The sequence below is a fragment of the Aedes albopictus genome, chromosome 3 (genome assembly GCF_035046485.1).
Source record: "Aedes albopictus strain Foshan chromosome 3, AalbF5, whole genome shotgun sequence".
In the NCBI taxonomy this organism is placed as follows: Eukaryota; Metazoa; Arthropoda; class Insecta; order Diptera; family Culicidae; genus Aedes; species Aedes albopictus.
The window spans coordinates 259,340,796-259,359,158 of record NC_085138.1 but is presented as its reverse complement, the minus strand read 5'-3'; the positions used below and the strand labels follow the sequence as shown (position 1 = coordinate 259,359,158).

Here is an 18,363-nt window from a genome sequence, read left to right as displayed (position 1 = left end):
TCATGTTGGAAATGTTAGAGTACTGACTATATTTTTTGGCAGATTTTTTTTGGAAATCTTTTGATTTCGATTATTAAGTATACGGAAAATGTTTCTAGCTACTTCAGGGAACGTCCTAATGCACTTAGGTACTCATGATTTCCGTTAGAAAAAAGTCAGATATTCCCTGAAGGATTTCCTAATGCTTTAGAAAATTCTGCGAGTTTTTTTAAGAATCTGGAACTTCCTTCTAGAAATTTTATTAAATCTACCAATAATAAAAAAAAACTCGAAGCATTTCAGCTTTATTTAAAAATAAAGGCACTAAGGAACTGTAAGAAATTTCTTCTTAGTTTCGGTCGCCAACTTCCTTCGAAGATCTATCAAAATAAACTCCATGAGTTATGAAGAATCTTATTCAATAACTGCAAGCAATAGTTCTACATATTTCACCAGAATTTCTTAATAAAATTTATATAGGTCTATTCAAACTAATAAAAATTCCTTTCTCCCAAAAAATCCCAGATTGACTCCGGAATTCCCTGATAATTCCAGGTTTTTTCCAGGGTAAATGAAAATCCCTGATAATTCCAGGTTTTCCAGGTTTTTCCAGGTAGTAGACACCCTGGCGAAGTGAAGAAAAACCCGAAAGTAACTGTCCGTGAGATCCAGGAAACCCTTCAGCTATCAGTTTCTGGTCAAACTGTTTGTCGCCGTCTTGTAGCACAGGGGCTCATTAACAAGGTTGCCCGGAAGCGCCCATTTAATAGCAATGCAAACAAAGTCAAATGGCTCAAATTTGCTATTGAGCATGCTGATAAGCCCGTTAAGTTCTGGAAAACAGTTCTCTGGACGGACGAATCGTAATTCGAGCTTTTCAATCGAAAGCGGCGGGTTTGTATGTGGTGCAGTTCGGGAGGAAATGTAATGGTCTGGGGGTGTTTTTCTTGAAGTGGAGTGTGTAGTCTTGTGAAAATCGATGGAATAATGATTGCAGATTCCTACATCGACATCCTGCGAGAAAATCTGAAGGTTTCGCTGATCCAGACGGGCCAGAATTCCAGAATTTCCAGAGAAGTTTGTATTTCATGAGGACAACGGCCCAAAGCATACTGCCAAGAAGACCAAGTCTTTCTTCCGGTCTTCCCGGATCAAACCGCTGGAATGGCCTTCACAAAGCCCAGATCTCAACCCCATCAAGAATTTGTGAACGATTCGAGATGCCTGGCGAACTGACAAAACTGGCGTTACCAACAAGTCCAACTATTTTGCAGCCCTCAAGCACGCCTGGGAAGAGCTTGATCCACAACACCTAAGGAACCTGGTGGAGAGCATGCCAAAGCGCCTGCGGCCTGAATGCCAAAGGAGAACACATAAACTATTAAAACGCTTTTCTTTTACTTAAATTTATTTTTCTGGGAGCCAAAACGGAGTGGGCAGTTTTTTTGTCACTGTTTATTTCTATGATACTAATTGATTTTTTTCTTTGAGTCTAACTCTTTTTTTATCATTGTTAGAAATAAAATAATAAAAACTATCAAATTTCAAAACATATCCAACACAATCATTTTGTATGGTGTATTACTTATCGACTCGTTAATCAATTTTTTTTCGTTTTCGGAAATGTTACCATAATAGTTTAACCTGCATTTTATAAAAATATGTCTTAGTATTAAAAGTGTTGCTAAATTTAGATTTTCTGTAGCTATTTGCATCTGAAGAATTTCAAAAGATTCTAATAAAAGTATCATAACGAGTGCAGGTTGAAAATTTAAGGAAAACAAAGTTTTTATCAGAAAAAATGCCACAAACCATCAAAAAACCACGTATTTAAGTATTGTTTTAATGAAATATGACGGTTTCACTTGCTTGAATCAACGCGTTTACAACTATCACGTCTTCTAATAGCTGTTCTAGACTGTAGTATTCCTCTAGACTTCTTCTTCTAAACTAATTCTGGCAGAAATAACCAGTGGGGTGACACGGCTGTCAAACTCGGTACATCACCGCTCCACCCAACATCATTTTTGGTACGGCGCGTTTTGGTACCCACTTTCTGGTCGGTTTACCATAACTTGCTCCTGATTTTCGGGTGTGTGGCTCGTGTGTTGCTAGTGCTTATTTCAGAAATTACACATTTCAAACGAAATCGTTGTTTTTGATGATAGTTTCTCTTTCCTTATCACTTTGCACGATATTATATGTAGCAGCGAAGCAGTGTCGATGTTTCCAGCGCATTTTTTCCATGAATTAAGCAATCAAAACAAAAATATTGGACGTCATGTTGAATTGAATGCTGGGTAGATGATTCTGGCCCTTCGTCATCCCCCTGGAAATAACATACATTCGACGCCGCACATTTTGAAAAATGACACCCGACGAATTCAAATTTCTAGCATGTCAAATATTAATGTGGTCCAAAACCAAGACACATTTATAATATATTTCTTCAGATGAATGAAAATTAGTAAATTGTTTGGCAATTTCATGCATTTTTGTATGAACTGCTTTAAAATAAACAGGGTACCGAAATTGCGACTTTTCTTGTTAACCCTCCTTTGGCATCAGGGTCATTTTTGACCCAAACCGTAAACTACATCAGCGAGCTGCTGCCAACGTGATGCAAAAGGAAGGTTAAAATTGCCAGCCATGGGTTGTAACCTTCGAAGAAGTTTCCACCATAAAATCTGCCCTTTGGTGTACTTTGCCTTATGATCATAACACCAATGTTAGTAAATGTAAATTTCATGCAAAAGGACATTTTGAATTGTTAAAATAATATCGATTAAAAATGCATATTTTAGAACCCTATTGCACATGGAAATAAAATGAAAAAAATCAGATAGGGCATTCGAAGATAGGTAGCGTTAGCTCGACTCGCATACTCGGCTATCTTCATCTTGTAACCAAGACCAGCACTCAACTGTTCGAAGCCAGCAATGTGTGAGGAATACGATTCTTATTGGGAAATATTGTGTGCGTGGAACCTATGCATCATCCGATAGAAGGGAAATCTACCCAAAGGTGATAAAAACCCTCTACACCCACCATGAGGTCTCTTAATCCAGGGAAATATTTCAAAGTGTACAGAGTGCTATTTTTCAAAGTTATATTCAGGTTTGACCTGCTCGAAGTGTAAAGTTAGTGTAACGCTACATTACCAGTTCGCTAATCGCCAAAGAGTTCAACTCTCAACTGAATATCGTTGTTCACGAAGTTCCAACCGTCTAGTGAGTAGCATTGAAGGTCTAAGGACCGAAACGACACGAGTTGAAGAGTGCTAGTGATAGGAAATCTCCAAACTATCGGCACTGGGAATTCCCAGGTAGTCCATCGGCCGTCCGTCGAAATACGGCCAACTCAAGCGCTCCTGAGTACTGTGCCAAGTTATTCCCGCCACCCTCAAGCTAAGTCATCGGATTCTCACCTCCCCCGGCTTACCGAGCAACCGCCCGGTCACGTGACTCATCCACGGGACACGTGGTACCCGAGACCAGCCCTGCGAATCACCGAGAATCGTTGAGAACCGTGAGTTGAGTTTTTTTAAGGGGAAATAAAAGCTAGGTCACCAAAATTAGAGTTTTCAATAAAATATTAGGTCATTAGAATTCAATTTTGCTTGTGTCGCGTAGTTCTTTTTGAATGCACTAAAGGTGGCGGTTTAAGGTGCAACAGATTTGAGTTGTCCGAGTGGTCTAAAGGTGAGTGAGTATTCTCTAGTGTGAATTGTCGGCCCTGAGATCGAAAGAGGTGAGCTGGCCTAGGGCGTGCGGACGTCCATGCCACAGACGCGTGGGCGTCATCGGTAGTTACAGGGTAGTTTGATTTATTTCAAAATATGGAGTTCGCGAGCGTGGGAAGCTGGTATGTTGATTTATGACTTAATGACGGCTCATGCGGTCCTTCTGGGATTCCATAGGAATGCCAGGAATCTTCCACGGTTTCTCTACAAAATTGTTCTAGGAAGTCTACAGTAGTTTTTGAGGGATTCTTGATGAAATTCTTCCGGTAGTTAATTTAGGATTGCTTCGGAAGTTCCCACTGGGGTTCTTCCAGGACTTTTTTCTGAGATTCCGAAACAGGTTCCTTCTGGGATTCATTCAAGAGCTCTTACCAGGATTCCACTAGGAAGTTCTAACGGGATCTTCCATAGATTCTTTCCTGGTTTACTTGAGGAATACCTTCTGAAATTAGTTCAGGAGATCCTGGATTTTTTTTTTTGAAAATGCCTTCCGAAATTTTCTCTAGAAATAAATTTAGAGATCTTTCTAGGATTCCACGATTACCCCAGCAATCATAATCATCCCTGAGATTTTTCCTTTCCGTAGTTTCTCCGTGGTTCTTTAGGATCTCTCTAGGATTTCCTTCTGTGATTCTTCAGGGAGCTATTTTCTGAGATTTTTTTTGGGATTTCTTCTGAAGTTCCCTCCAGTGATGGAATTACTCTCATCATGAAGCAATTCGCGAGTGTAAAGCCGACACAAGGCTTACTCACGATTCCGAGAGTAAATAGTGTGTGAGTTTATTCGCACCCGCCTGCTTCGTGAGTAAGAAGCTAAACAAAAACAGAAACACTCATGAGTTTTTTTATTCGAGAAGAACTAGTGAAGGTGCGGGAAGTGCATTTTATTGTGGTTATAATAGCAAATCCAGTGATTATCCAACATAAACTAATGCTTTATGCTTCATTGTTCCTAAAAAGCAGCACTGCCAGTCGTTAAAATGCGTTTTTTGTCAAAATGCAAAAAAACTCACGAAGCTTTGCGAATCACATGCGAGTGCTTGCCAGCTTCGTTTACTCACGAATAAAGAAGTGCGAGTATTCTCGGGCCCCTGTTGTTCACGAGTATGTTTGTTTTGGTTTGTGTCTGCTCAGCTGCAATCTTCATCATTTTTCATCTCTGGTTCCCTCTGAGGTCCTTCCAGAAGTGTTTTTAGAGATTCCTATCAGATTTCATCTCAGGAACTCCTTACAGGATTCATCCTGAAGGATTTCCATTAGAAACATCTGAAAGAATTCTAGAATGAACTTCCAGAGGAACACCAGAAAGATCTGCAGGAATTCCTAACGTAACTCTTGGAGGAAATCAGAAGAGTTTCTAGATGAATCCTGGAAAGAGCTCCTGAAGATATCCTGGAGGCAGTTTCTGAACGAATTCTACAAGAACTTCCCGGAATGAGTTCCAAGAGAGTTCCAAAAGGATTCCCGGAATAAATTCGCGAATAAATCCACAAAGGAGTCGCTGCAAAAATTCCAGAAGCAATTCCTAACAGAAGCCCAGAAAAAAAACCCAGAGGAATCCCGGAAGGAGCTCCCGAAAGAATGCTGGTAGTAGTTCCTGGAGGAATCCCAAAAGAAATTTCCGGTGAAATTACCGTTAGTATCCCAGAAGAATTCTTGAAACAATCCCAGAATTAGTTCCTGAAAGAATCCCGGAGCCCCACGAAAAATCCCAAAGAAGTTTTTAAAGGAATACTGATAGAAGTTCTTGTAGGATTCCTGGAAGGGTCTCATAAAGAATTCTTGAAGAAATCCCAAAACTCCGGGGGGAGTCTCGCATACAACTCCTGGAAGGAATCCCTGACAGAATTTTTAGAATGAATCTCGGAATAAATTCCTGAAACAATCTTACAGAAATTTTATACCCAACAAGACCAAGAAACGTCAAATTTCCATTCAGAATCAAAACAATGCAGTGCCCTATACTATAATAATTCTTCCACACTTGTTGCATGTTTTATTTTTGTGTTACATGTCCTATTTAACTTGTTGATATTGTCCCAAGTTAAATTCACATTTGTAGTGTTCTGGCGTAATGGAGCATCATGAGATCGTATCAGTCTGATATTGAGTCATTTTGAGCAAAAATCAAAAATCAAATAAGGGTAACGTTCCCTAACAGGGACATAAAAATATATTATTACGAAAAAAATAATGAAGCACTACAAATGCGTATTAAAATATAACACATTATAGTGGAACATTACAAATGCGTAATGAATTAGGACATAACATTTGGACAAACACAACATAAAACATAGATATTGCCCTGTTACCCTAGTCCCTAGTGGATAATAATTTCCGATGACAGGATGAGGCGAGGTTTCTTAATTGTTGTTGGTCCATCAGTCAATACTGTTATCGTATTTCATCTGGCTGGCTGCCTTTTGGTTCGCAGCGTTAGTTGCTTTCATAGCTTGAGTTTGGTCTACGAATTTTTAATCCTAAGGGGCACCCTGATTCGAGTTTTAATACAAGACGTTTATATTTTGATGTCCCTGTTAGAGAACATTACTTTTATTTGATTTTTGCTTTTTGCTCGAAATGATCTAAATGTAGGCCATCAAAATGAGACTGATACTATCTCATGATGCTCCCATTACGCCAGAACACTACAAATGTGATTATAACTAAGGACAATATTAACAAGTTAAAATGGGACATGTAACACAAAAATCAAACATGTAACACACTCCTGACCAAAAACTTGAGGTCACCCCTCAAAAAGATTGTATTTTTAAAGACACGATTGATAGCGTACAACTTGCCTCACAATATACAAATGCATGCAATAGCAGGCCTTCAATTAATAACTGTGGAAGTGCTCAAAGAACATTAAGTTGAAGAGATGCAGGCCATGTTCTAGTTGGAACGTCGAGCCACAAAGAAGAAAGAAAAAGAAGATAATAGAGTACAAAGACAGTCACTTTTATTATTATCATTATTATTTATTTTAACTTAAAATTTTGAAAGAAGGAAAGCGATTTTGGCATTTCAAAAACTAAATCTTAAAAAAGCACTAAACCTCTTTATCTTTTCTCAAAATATTATAATGATCACTCAAAAGTAAAGGCTCACACGGAAGAGAACCATAGCAGAGCCGTAGTCTTGAATCATATGGAGCACAAATCTGGGTAGCATGCTTACTCCCAGTGATCACTGGTTGTACTTTCAGCCCGATGCGTATGCCGGATTTTCAGAATTATGCTCGAGAAAATGCGAGTAAAAATAAACCTTAAGCTCACATCTCCGTCAAGTTGCGTCCGATTTCGAAAACCTAAACCTCATTAAAAAATAATATGTCAAACAAACTTAATAAACGTTTAAATGAACAAAGGGTCACTATTGAACACAAACCTTCATCGACTACTTGCCCCTAACCAACGCATCTTAGTTCATAAATAGTTAGAAATATTGTGTAAGTTTTGCTTAAGGAGAAACATCAGAGAATACAAATATGGCTGCCACAATGGTCGACCTGGACCCCTACTCACGTTTTCAAGAGCACCAATCTTTAAAATTCGTAATCAAATGCGCTCGATTTGGAGAAGTTGCCTCTTTTTGCAAGTGAGCAAATCCAGGATGTCCAGGAGTGTAGCTTATACCGGGGCCCGTGGCGTAGTGGCTACACGTTCACTTCATAAGTGGATGGTCATGGGTTTGATCCCAGTACCGGCAGTTTGTATGCAAAATTGCAATGGGATTTCTTGATGTTTCACCAAAAACAGATCAATATTCAATGCACATCTGTTTATTTATTTATTTGAATGTATATTATATAAAAAAGATAAAATGAAAGAAAATAGAGCATACTTAAGGGTACGAAAACGATACAACATCATACGGTTTTTTGTGATATTTTTACAAATCAGCGGCTTCTGAAAGATGCAGTTTTCTCCCACTGTGCACTAATTTAGTTTTTCGCATAGTCACTACAGGTTGTTCTCTTCTTGCTGGCAGTTGGCTCCAGCTTTCAACGAATTGCAACACATGACCTTAATTATTATATTTTCTCCTCCCGCAGAGAAAAATACCCCGCACGAACACTATTTGTGTGGGATCGATAATGCAATTCACACTCAAGGTTTTTCCTCCTACCGCCGATGAAATTCGTGACAATCGATGCTCGGAGATATACGTAAAATGGAACTCTAATCGGTGCGAACAAATAACATAAACCCAAAACAGAAACAAGTATGCATATTTACTTTTTCTACAGTTTTGTCACTCATTCTGACATCCGCCGAATCAATTCTTCCTTCCCGTGCTTCTGCTGTTAGATCCTTTGAACAGAGGAAAATCTTCCGATTGCTGCTTCCGTTGCTGAAAAACACCGCACAACAGCAAAGTTTGCCGTTTTGTTCGTTCGTTCGTTGAACCACCAGAAATTAACTTTTAATGAGAGAATGTTGCTTTTTTCCCCAAGCACAATTCTAGAAAGTTTAACTTCACTCCCATAACTAAAAATGCACACAGGACACGACGTCGAGGAGAAAGCTAAAACGCGAGCAAACAAAAAACACTGCTGCTTGCTACTTCTGCCCTAACTGGGCGACGATGGGCGGTGGGTGGGTGCTGGGAAGGTGTCCTTCCCACCCACTGGGACTGTATGTTGTGAAAACTGCTTCCGTTCAGTTTTTGGCCGCCGAAGTGAGGGAGGAACAGAGAGATACGCGCACGACGACCGCAGCGATACGAATGTCCTCTCGGTTTCGGAGATTACCAGTGAAGACCTAACAACCAAACCAACCAGCTATGTTGGGGATGCGCTCTAGAACCCACCATGATAACGACGGACGAGCGAGTCGACAAATTTTGAGAGTGTGTTTGTGCTGGTGTTGGAACACGCGGAGAGGATAGGGAGAAAGTGGATATGGTGACCTGGCTGGATATGTTGGATCGTGTGAAATGTGTCGGTGTGCTATCTATCCAGCACCAGAGAGTGAGAACCGTGTCAATATAATGCCAAACCAGAAAGGAGGATTACTCATGCGAATTTACGATGAATAGTGGGAAACAATAAACAATTCAGATTAAGTAAAAGTTAATGAAAACAATAAAAAATATATATCATTCAATGAAGTTGTTGTTCTTCTAAAAATCAAGGTTTTAAATTTTGTTTTTTTTTATCCCGGGTAGACGAGAATATCTAAATCATATCTGAAATCGAACATTTTTTGCTGTCATAGCTCGATGTGATTTTGATGTGTTATTCAAAAATCTAATGAACATCGCACGAATAGCTCAAAGTGATATGATAGCAGTTTTTGTTCTTGTTGAAATATCTGAAAATTTCAAAATAAGAACAAGTTAAGTTCTTCTGCACGAAATGAAACACATACACCCATAGAGATGGCTCAATGTTAGTGAAATGCCATGTGCCCCTTTCTGAGCTGTGGAAACGAAGAACCGCATATTATTCACATTCCCATATTATTCACAACAGAGAGCCACAATTGAGTGCTAAGCATCGCCGCATGTGAATCTTAAGGTCGTAGGTTCGATGCAGGATGCTGACATTTTTTTAATTTTTTTTCTTGGAAAAATTACAAATCTTGTCTGCTATTGTTTTGATCTTGTAATATGTCAACGAGCTATTATTGAGTAGTTCACCATATTAGATTTTGCTATTATTTCTGATTCTCTTATATTAATCAAACCAATATCAGTTTTTGCTCTTCAGTAATTCAATTAATAATAACTAAATATGCTATTCATCAGATTTTTTCACCTACTCGGAATACGATGGATAGGGTATCGGGATGCTTCGATGGCATAGTCCCCTCGTTCTGCCTATCTTAACGTACATCAAAAACTCAAACAAACACGCATAACTGGAGATCGGAAAAGCTATGCGACAAACAACTGTAGCATTGCGTTTCAATTTTATCACTTTAAACCTTTGGAGCCGGAGGGGTCATATATGACCCCAACATAGAAAAGGCTGTATAAATTCACCCATTCGATGAAACAGAATACTGTCTTCGGTAAAGTTGCTGCAAGAGCCCTCTATCAGCGAAAAATGGACATATTTCTATTTGGGGTTTCATTGACAACCTAGAACATCCTGAACACCATAAAATTTGGAGAAACGAAATAATTGACATACCAGTTGATCTAAAAGCTGAACTTGGATGTGGATTACTTTTATATGTATTCATTTAACCTTTGCCAAGAATATCAAAAGTTGTTTTATATTCTGGGATGTTCGAGGTATTCCAAACTGTCCTATAGTGAAGTCCTTCAAATCTACAATAATATTATGTATTTTCGCAACAAATAATGGCATTGCATACCCTACTTGGAACCGTGAAGCTCTTGACATCCCTATAGACACTATAGGGATATTCCAGGTCAGCCAAACTACCTTGGAGTTCAGAACTTCAGATCTACACTCGTAACAAGAGCCATATCTGTTATACTGAGTAACTTTGCATAATCAACCGCAGTTACTGGAGTTATCTGAGGTCTGCTAGCTTATTACAAACCTTAGAGACATTCAGGATTGTCCAAACTGTTCTATAATGAAGTCCTTCAAATCAACAAGAATAACTTTATGTGTTTTTGCCATAAGTAATAGTATTGCATAATCTGCTGGGATTCACGAAGCTCTTGAAATCTCAAATGTCATTTCGAGACACTAAAGGGATATTCCAGGTCGGCCAACCTACCTTGGAGTTCAGGACTTCAGGTCTAGATTCGTAACAACAGCCGTATCTGCTATACTGAGTAACGTTGCATATTTATCCGTGGTTACTGGACCAATCTCGAGTCTACTTGTTTATTGTAAACCTTTGGGACATTCAGGTTCGTCCAAATTGTTCTATAATGAAGTCCTTCAAATCTACAAGAAATACTTTATGTGTTTTCACCATAAATAATAGCATAGCATAATCTGCTGAGATCTGTGAAGCTCTTGAAATCTTAAATGTCATTTAGAGACGCTATGGGAATGTTCCAGGTCAGCCAAACTATCTTGGAGTTCAGAACTTCAGGTCTACACTCGTAACATCAACTATATATGTCATACTGAGTAACGTTTCATAATCAATCGCGGTGACTGGACCAATCTAAAGTCTACTATATATTATTATGAACCTTTGGGACATTGGGAGCCGTCCAAACTATCCTGAAGTTCATGTCTTGATAATAACAGTAGTTATTCTCACAATAAACTTTAAACTGTAATTTGTAATCGCCCTGGCATATCATAAATCATTTCAAATAGTTTTGAGATATTCCAGGTCAACAAAGTCTACTCTGGAGACCATAGCTTCAGATCTACACTTGTGTTAAGGCTCAAGCATCCGTCATCAATTTTGCGGAAATAGAAAAGCGGTTTTTTTACTGTGAATCAAAACAACGACCACGAAAATGTATTCACTGTATTCTATTCCTCATGTGGAACACAGTGAATCCATTTTCGTTGCAAAAATGATTGACATGAACGAAAAAACTGCTTTCAAATCTTCAATGATGACGATGATTTCAATGACGAATGGTTCAACGTTAATAGCTTTTGTCACTACGTTTAGTAGTGTTACATAATCCACTGTACTTACCAAAGTAGTTGGAGGAACATTAAGCATTGTCATATATTTTTGTGATATTATGGGCTTCCTTACTGTTATGAAGCTTAGTTGATAAAAACAACCACTGTGACATGAGGCAATTTCGTTTCATATAGTAATGTTGCACAATATTTTTCTAATAATTTAGCTATGTCTTAGTCTCTGGTTGTATTCTGTGAGCTCCAGTAGGTATAATAGATTATGCAACATAATTCTGTATAGCCAAAACAAAACTCCAATTGCTGTAGATGCTAGATATCAAACATCATAATAGTTTGGATGGCCCCGGCTGATCTTATGATGTCCATTGAACGTTCAAAAGATTTATTGGACATGATAAATTACAAATCGTAGCTTTATATAATGAAGGAAGCACCGTTACACCTGTAGACTTAAGAGTGTAATCTCAAGAACGGTTTGGATGTCCTAGGATATCCCAACAGATCCGATAGTCTACTGAATTTGCAGAAAACTTTCTGGACGTGATAGATTACAAATCGTAGCTTTGTATAATGAAAGAAGTTACCGTTACACCCGTAGACTTTAGTATCTAAACTGAAGAACAGTTTGGATAATCTAGGATATCCAGAAAAAAATATTCCGCATGATACTCTACCCTTTTAATGCTATTGAGCATCAACACAACAGATAAACCTAGAAAAAGTTCCATAATAACGCTTGGTAAAATTCCGGCTTCAAAGGGTTAAAGCATCAGCAATCATGGAATGAAAATATCGCTTTGTTTAGCTTTTGTAGACGCCATGATTCTTCGGCTTAGTGGGTAGTATATACACATGATCATGAATGGCATGATTCTGGGACATTTCAAATTGACTTTTCGATAAATGAACATTTGATACAACGGCCAAAGACACTGACTATGTTGAACTTGTATACACTCCCGATCAAAAGTTTGGCACCCCCTCAAAAACATGTCATTTTTTTAAGCCCATATCTTCGCCAATTTGTGTCCGATTTCAAAACCCTAGGTTTCATTCAAAAGATAATAAGTTAAAGAAAATTTGAACATGATTTAAAAGAAACTTTTTCAAAAAAAAATTGTATGTAAACTTAACCCAAAGTTACCAAATTTTCTAGAAAAAAATAATATAAACTTACGGCAGTGTCGCTGGAAGTTGCGCCGACCAAATTTTAAGATGAGAACGGTAATAGGGTAAGAAATCAAACTTTGAACTAGTCAAATTGTAATCTTAATTTGAACCATTTCAAAATTCATTAAAACGACGTACTTTTCAGGCAAATATTGTTCCGGAAAAGATGTTAAACAGCTTTTCGTAATATAACCTGATAACATGGACTTAAAAAGCATTGAAAGCAGCGTTTTTGTCATGGAAAACAAGCAATTATTATTATTATTAGCTTTATTAGGGAGATTTTCAGCCCGAGGCTGGTTCATCTCCAGAAAACAAGCAATTGAAAAATCACTGTGATTTCACCCATTTTCCCCAAGAGAAAGCACATTTTCGGTGCACTCGTACAGTTCATGCATTGTATCACACGCAATATGTGAACACGTCAAATGAAAGCTTATTTATCGTAGAATCGACCAACCAAATAATATTTTGCAATATTTGTCATAAAATTATCAAATTTAAGTGATTCTTACTTGGAGAATGTTATCTTAAGTTGAACCATTTGTAATCTAAATTTGAACTAGTAAACGGGGTGAGCTTCTAGTGTTGGCTTGTAGATTGCGCTAGTGGTTGCTTTGTTTACTCTTGGGGGATGAAAAATTCCAAATTTAAGTTCCAAATTCCTAAAGAATTTCGAACATTCTGAGTTGAGATTCCACTGCCTAATGAAAAATAGATATGAGAATTAGCAGATTCATGTGCTTTTTAATTGTTTAGCATGGAATTGGCTGTTTTGTGAGTTGCTCGAGCTGCTGCCGCCAGTAGTTCAAATTAAGATTGAAATTGGTTCAAAATATGATTACGATGGTTCAAATTAAGATTCAAATCATAGTTGATGAAAAATCAAATATTTCAATGAATTTCGGTGCAAAAACAAACTTTTTACCATTTAACAGAAAGCTTATACCCGTGGCTTTCATGTACATACGATTTTGCCGTAGTAAATTATTTCCATGTGGGAGAAAAAATCACTTAAAATTTGCACTGCCTCAGAAAGCCGCAATTTGGTTCAAATTTTGATTACCTACCCTACGACCTATTTTCTATTAGCTTTCAACTGCTTTTTACAGAACTTAGCCAAAAAATCTAGAAAAAAAGGTTATTAAGTAATTTAACCTTGCATGTCATCGACCAAAAGTTTGGGGTCACCCCTGAATATGATGTATCAGCCAAAAGTTTGGGGTCACTTTCGTAAAACATAGAAGAGTTCAATTTTAATTCTTTTTGGCCCATTTGGAAGATAATTAACTAAATTTACGTTTGATGTCTTTAACTATATAAAAATTGTATATAAAAATGCTATGTAAAGTTAGCACATTTCACCACACTTCAAAAAATGAGGCAACTTTACGTTAATTTTTAGTATGTAAATTTCAACAAATATGTGTGGTTCAATGTCTATGCAGTAAGTATCATTCATTTTGTTTCAAATAAGCCAAGAAGAATTAAAAATGAATGAAAGATGACAAAGATATCAAAAAATCACTTTTCCATGCTCTACGATAGTGACCCCAAACTTTCGGCCGATACATCATTTTGAGGGGTGACCCCAAACTTTTGGTCGATAATATCAAGGATTAATTTACTTAATAACTTTTTTTCAAGAATTTTTGATAAGTTCTGTAAAAAGCAGTTGAAAGCTAATAGAAAATGGGTTATATTACCGCTCTCATCTTAAAATTTGGTCGACACTGTCGTAAGTTTATATTCATTTTTTAGTAAATTTTACAAGTTTGGGTTAAGTTTAAATACATTTTTTTTTTGAAAAAGTTTCTTTTAAATCATGTTCAAAGTTAATGAGACCTAGGGTTTTGAAATCAGTTGCAAATTGGCGAAGATATGGGCCTAAAAAAATGACATGTTTTTAAGGGGGTGACCCCAAACTTTTGATCGGGAGTGGATTTGTTTTCAACGAATAATAACTATTTTACAAATTGAATGTGGGCCGAATACTGAGGACATTTTTTTCACTATGTACCCAAATCTTGGCTCATTCGTAAAGTGACGTCAAAAACATCGATAAAGTGACGTCAACAACATTGCGGTGACTGTAAAAATATAACACAATAATTGGGTTGCGTTGTTTTCGTTACTAAATTAAGAAATAACTGTATTTTATGCGATTTTTTTATAGTTTTGTGAAAATTCGGCTCCAAAAATGTAATTTTGAAGTAAGATTGGTGAACAAACAGTGACTTCAGCAGAAATATTGAAATAATGGGAGAATAAGTAGTTCTAGCGCCAACGTTGTATCAATTATTAGGCAAATTTTTGTATCATAGACCAACATTTACATACCATCGCATTGAATCTTTTCAACGTAATTTAGCAAGTTCTTGAATATTTACGACAGTTTACTTCCAAATGGCGAAACATGCATTATCTAGAGTACGTGATAGGGTCAACATATCATTTCTAGTGATATTAATTCACGAGTCATGGTCAAAATTATCAAAGCAGCTTGCATGTTAGGCCAAGGTATGGTACATAAACCCTATTTTGAGCCGACCAAAAAGCAAATATTTTCTTTAAGTTGGAAAAACTAATTCTACTTCCAGACGCCCAAGTGATTCTATCTATTTTATTTATTTTTCTGGGACATTTTTTGGCGTATCTAGTGAAATTTGCTGGATCCAAATTGATTCTATTTATTTTGTTAATTTTTCTGAAACGTTTTTTGGCGTATCTAGTTAAATTTTCTGGCGTCAATTTGATTCTATTTATTTTGGTAATTTTTCTGCAACATTTTTTGGCGTAATCGGAAATTTAGAGTTAGGGGGGTCAAGTACCCACCCTTGCCCCCCTTTTTCTCCGCCAATGCTATTTATAGATTTTTTTTATATCACCTTTTGACATATGAGCGGTGACAAGCAGGGCGCGGAGGCTGAAACATGCCGCATTTCGTCTTTACCGCGTTTTTGCATTTTTCTTTGTGTTTTTTGTTCGCACTTTGTGTAAACGATCGACGATGGCTCGGTGGCATGAGACCACATTGTCCGCATCGTGGTGCTCGTGTTCGTCGTTATTCCGAGTTCGGAAATGCTAGTATCCAAGAGATTGTTTTTCAGTGCGTCGGGTATTCTCGCTTATGTATTTTTTTCGGATTCTTCGATGGACGATCGGAGAATCAGCGAGTGGTGTGAACGAGTGCACATTTAATATGGTTGGACCGTTTGCATGCTGAGACCAATGCCAAACATAGAAAACCAGCTGGTCAGGATTACCCGGTGAGTTCGTTCCTTATTACTTTTCATATTTGAACATGACATATATGGGGATTTCGGAGGGGTAGCCTAAGGAAGTTAAATGAACTGGTTTCCGGGCAAATGTTCGTGGGGTGGCCAGACTTTGTCACGAGATAACAATTATCATGTTGTTTTCCGAAGGTCTCCAGTGAGTTTAGCTTATCCTGCTACAACAAACCATCAGGTAGATCATTCCGTTCCGGTATGACTCTGCAGCCATAGGTAATCCTTGCGCTGATGGTGGGTACACAATCATCATCATCATCATCATCATCATCATCACCTTTTGACATATGAGCAATTATTAACTTTAAACGGCTCAGTAGAAAATCCGACGAGAGGTGAATCAACAAATCATTTCAAATTGATTTATGATTTTTTTTTGGTTTGTAAGCTATCGCTCATCGTTTGGAAATATTTGGAAATGTTGATATTAGGTAGGTGAACGAATGCAGCAGTTAATAAGGCTTACATTCAAACACTATACCCAACTTTTGTGGTGATCGAAAGTAAAACCGGCAGTTACGACAGAAAAATGAATGACTAAGCAAGAAAATTCTTCCACGATAAAGAATTTAATGTTGATCCCTAAGGGTAGGATTTCCAAAATATACGTACAATGTTCTCACTAAAAGTGAGAAAGTGCTTCTGTAGGAAAATCCTACTCAATACTACGCAAGTTTAATATAATTTAATATTTTTTTTTAATTTTAATTTTTAATTTTTATTTATAATTTTTTTCCAGGATCTTTACTGAAATTGATTTGAATGCTTGAATAACAAAATTTTGCAACATCTACCGTGATAGTTTTTAAATTCCCTCCAGAACTTTGCACAGACTACTCTTTATCCAGCAGTTGTTGATGACAAAACAGAAACTAAATTTGCTGTGAACTCGTGAATAATCAATTATTACTGGCCCAAAATCAAAACTACTGTTTGATGATGGATCTTCAACAGCGTTGCATTATTTACCGACTGGAAGTTACCCATCAAAACCCGCAATTCAAAGCTTATAAATCTCTGAACTCCACGATCTGTATCCTATTACATTCAAGTTGGAACAAATCTATGCCACATTTGGTGGATTGTCGCACCGAATTCAGGTTGCGACATTGTCTTTGTTGTTGCGTGATGGTTGAAATTTGAATCAGTACTAAGAATAATGCCACATTATCACATTATCGTTAATTAATCAAAAAAAATTAAACCTCTAGAAGAAATCTGAAAACTTCGGGAAGAAATCAAAAGTCCTTCATGAAGTGTCCCAGAGCTGTTTCCAAGAGTTAACTACAAATTCTATAATCAAATCGGTCAGAAATCCATACCAGATTTGTATCACAATTTTTTTCTACGTGCTAGGTATAAATATTCCAGAAATGCTTTTAAAAGTGCCAGTTTTTGCACCATTACATTACAGAAACGGAGAATTCACCTTCTCATCATCACCATACAAAAATTCAGCTCATTACTACAATTCTAGTACTACACCGACGTGCCCTAGTCCGTCAGGATTTCCTGGATGAATGCTACATGATATAATGATCCTACACCCATGAATCACCTCAACTTTGACCGCTATTTGTGAATCACCGTGTTAATCAAACGAGCGAATCATGAACATGTACGACTTGACAGATGCTGAAAGCTGGAACGAGCTGTTGTCAACCGTTCCTCAACGACTGACTATGTGGATATGAGGATATGTTCAATCTACCTGAGGCTTAACTGTGCAGCAGGCAAAAACGTTGCCTATTCCGATTCCATTTAAAAAATTGTGAATCAAACAAAAAGCAATCGGCAGGTACTCTGCGAATGATTAATGGTGACTATAACTTGTCTCATCTTCTCTGGGCATATGATGATGACGTAGGTTCGTACCTGTCGACAAACGCTTCGTCAGAGCGGAGAAGCTCGTGTTTACAGAAAAATTGATCGCCAGTGGATTCCAACGGATTTGTGATGTACGCTGCTGCAACTGAAGAATTCTACACACCACAAACTTTCAACTAAACTCGCCGAATTCTAGCAAAACACCATTAGAGCCATACTCGCACATGACCATCTTGTTAAGGACAAACGTCTTGGAATCCCGCTTGAACAGCGCATCAGAACTTCAGACGCAGAAATATCTAGAAGCAAGCTTCAAACAACAGTACATTTTATTATTCTGTTCTTGCTCACTAGTAATAAGTTTAAAATAAGAAGATCAGGTGCACTGGTTTTGTTTACGTAGAGATTTGTGCCCTCAAAATCGTGAGTAGGTGCCAAAGTCGGCCATTGTGGCGGCCATTTTGGGTTTCTAACAAGTCTGTCCTTAATCGTATATCTTTGTAAATAGTCTCGATTTTGCGTTTGATTTTAACCACAGTACATCATACATCTCGTATTTAAAATAATATTAGGCATTTAACTTAAGGTAAAACAAGAGAATACAAACATGACTGCAATAATGGCCAACTTGAACCCCTACTCATGTTTTCAAGAGCACTAATTTTGAAAACTCGTAAACAAATACGCCTGATTTGGATTATCTGCCTCTTTTTGCAAGTGATCAAAGCCAGGAAAACAAATGCAGTGTGGTTCGATGCTTCTTTTGTCAGATTTGTGCCTCTAAAGTTTGTAGGCAAAAT

General features: G+C 37.5%; 2 protein-coding genes across 5 annotated transcripts in view; both read right to left on the bottom strand.

Moving 5' to 3' along the window:
- The window catches only part of LOC109424482 (FGFR1 oncogene partner 2 homolog), a 434,776-nt gene that overhangs the window by 341,599 nt on the left and 74,814 nt on the right, over positions 1 to 18,363 (bottom strand). The gene's annotated exons all lie outside the window — the stretch shown is intronic.
- LOC109424486 (calcium-transporting ATPase type 2C member 1) overlaps positions 1 to 18,363 on the bottom strand; it is a 248,513-nt gene that overhangs the window by 226,488 nt on the left and 3,662 nt on the right. Inside the window, exon 1 of one of the 4 annotated variants that reach the window (XM_062860432.1) lies at positions 7,969 to 10,969. The exons of the other annotated variants lie outside the window; for them this stretch is intronic. Within the exon in view, the coding sequence (XP_062716416.1) occupies positions 7,969 to 7,992 (24 nt within the window). The 5' untranslated portion in view covers positions 7,993 to 10,969. Of the gene's footprint in view, positions 1 to 7,968; positions 10,970 to 18,363 lie in introns of those variants that run through there. 4 annotated transcript variants of the gene reach the window in all.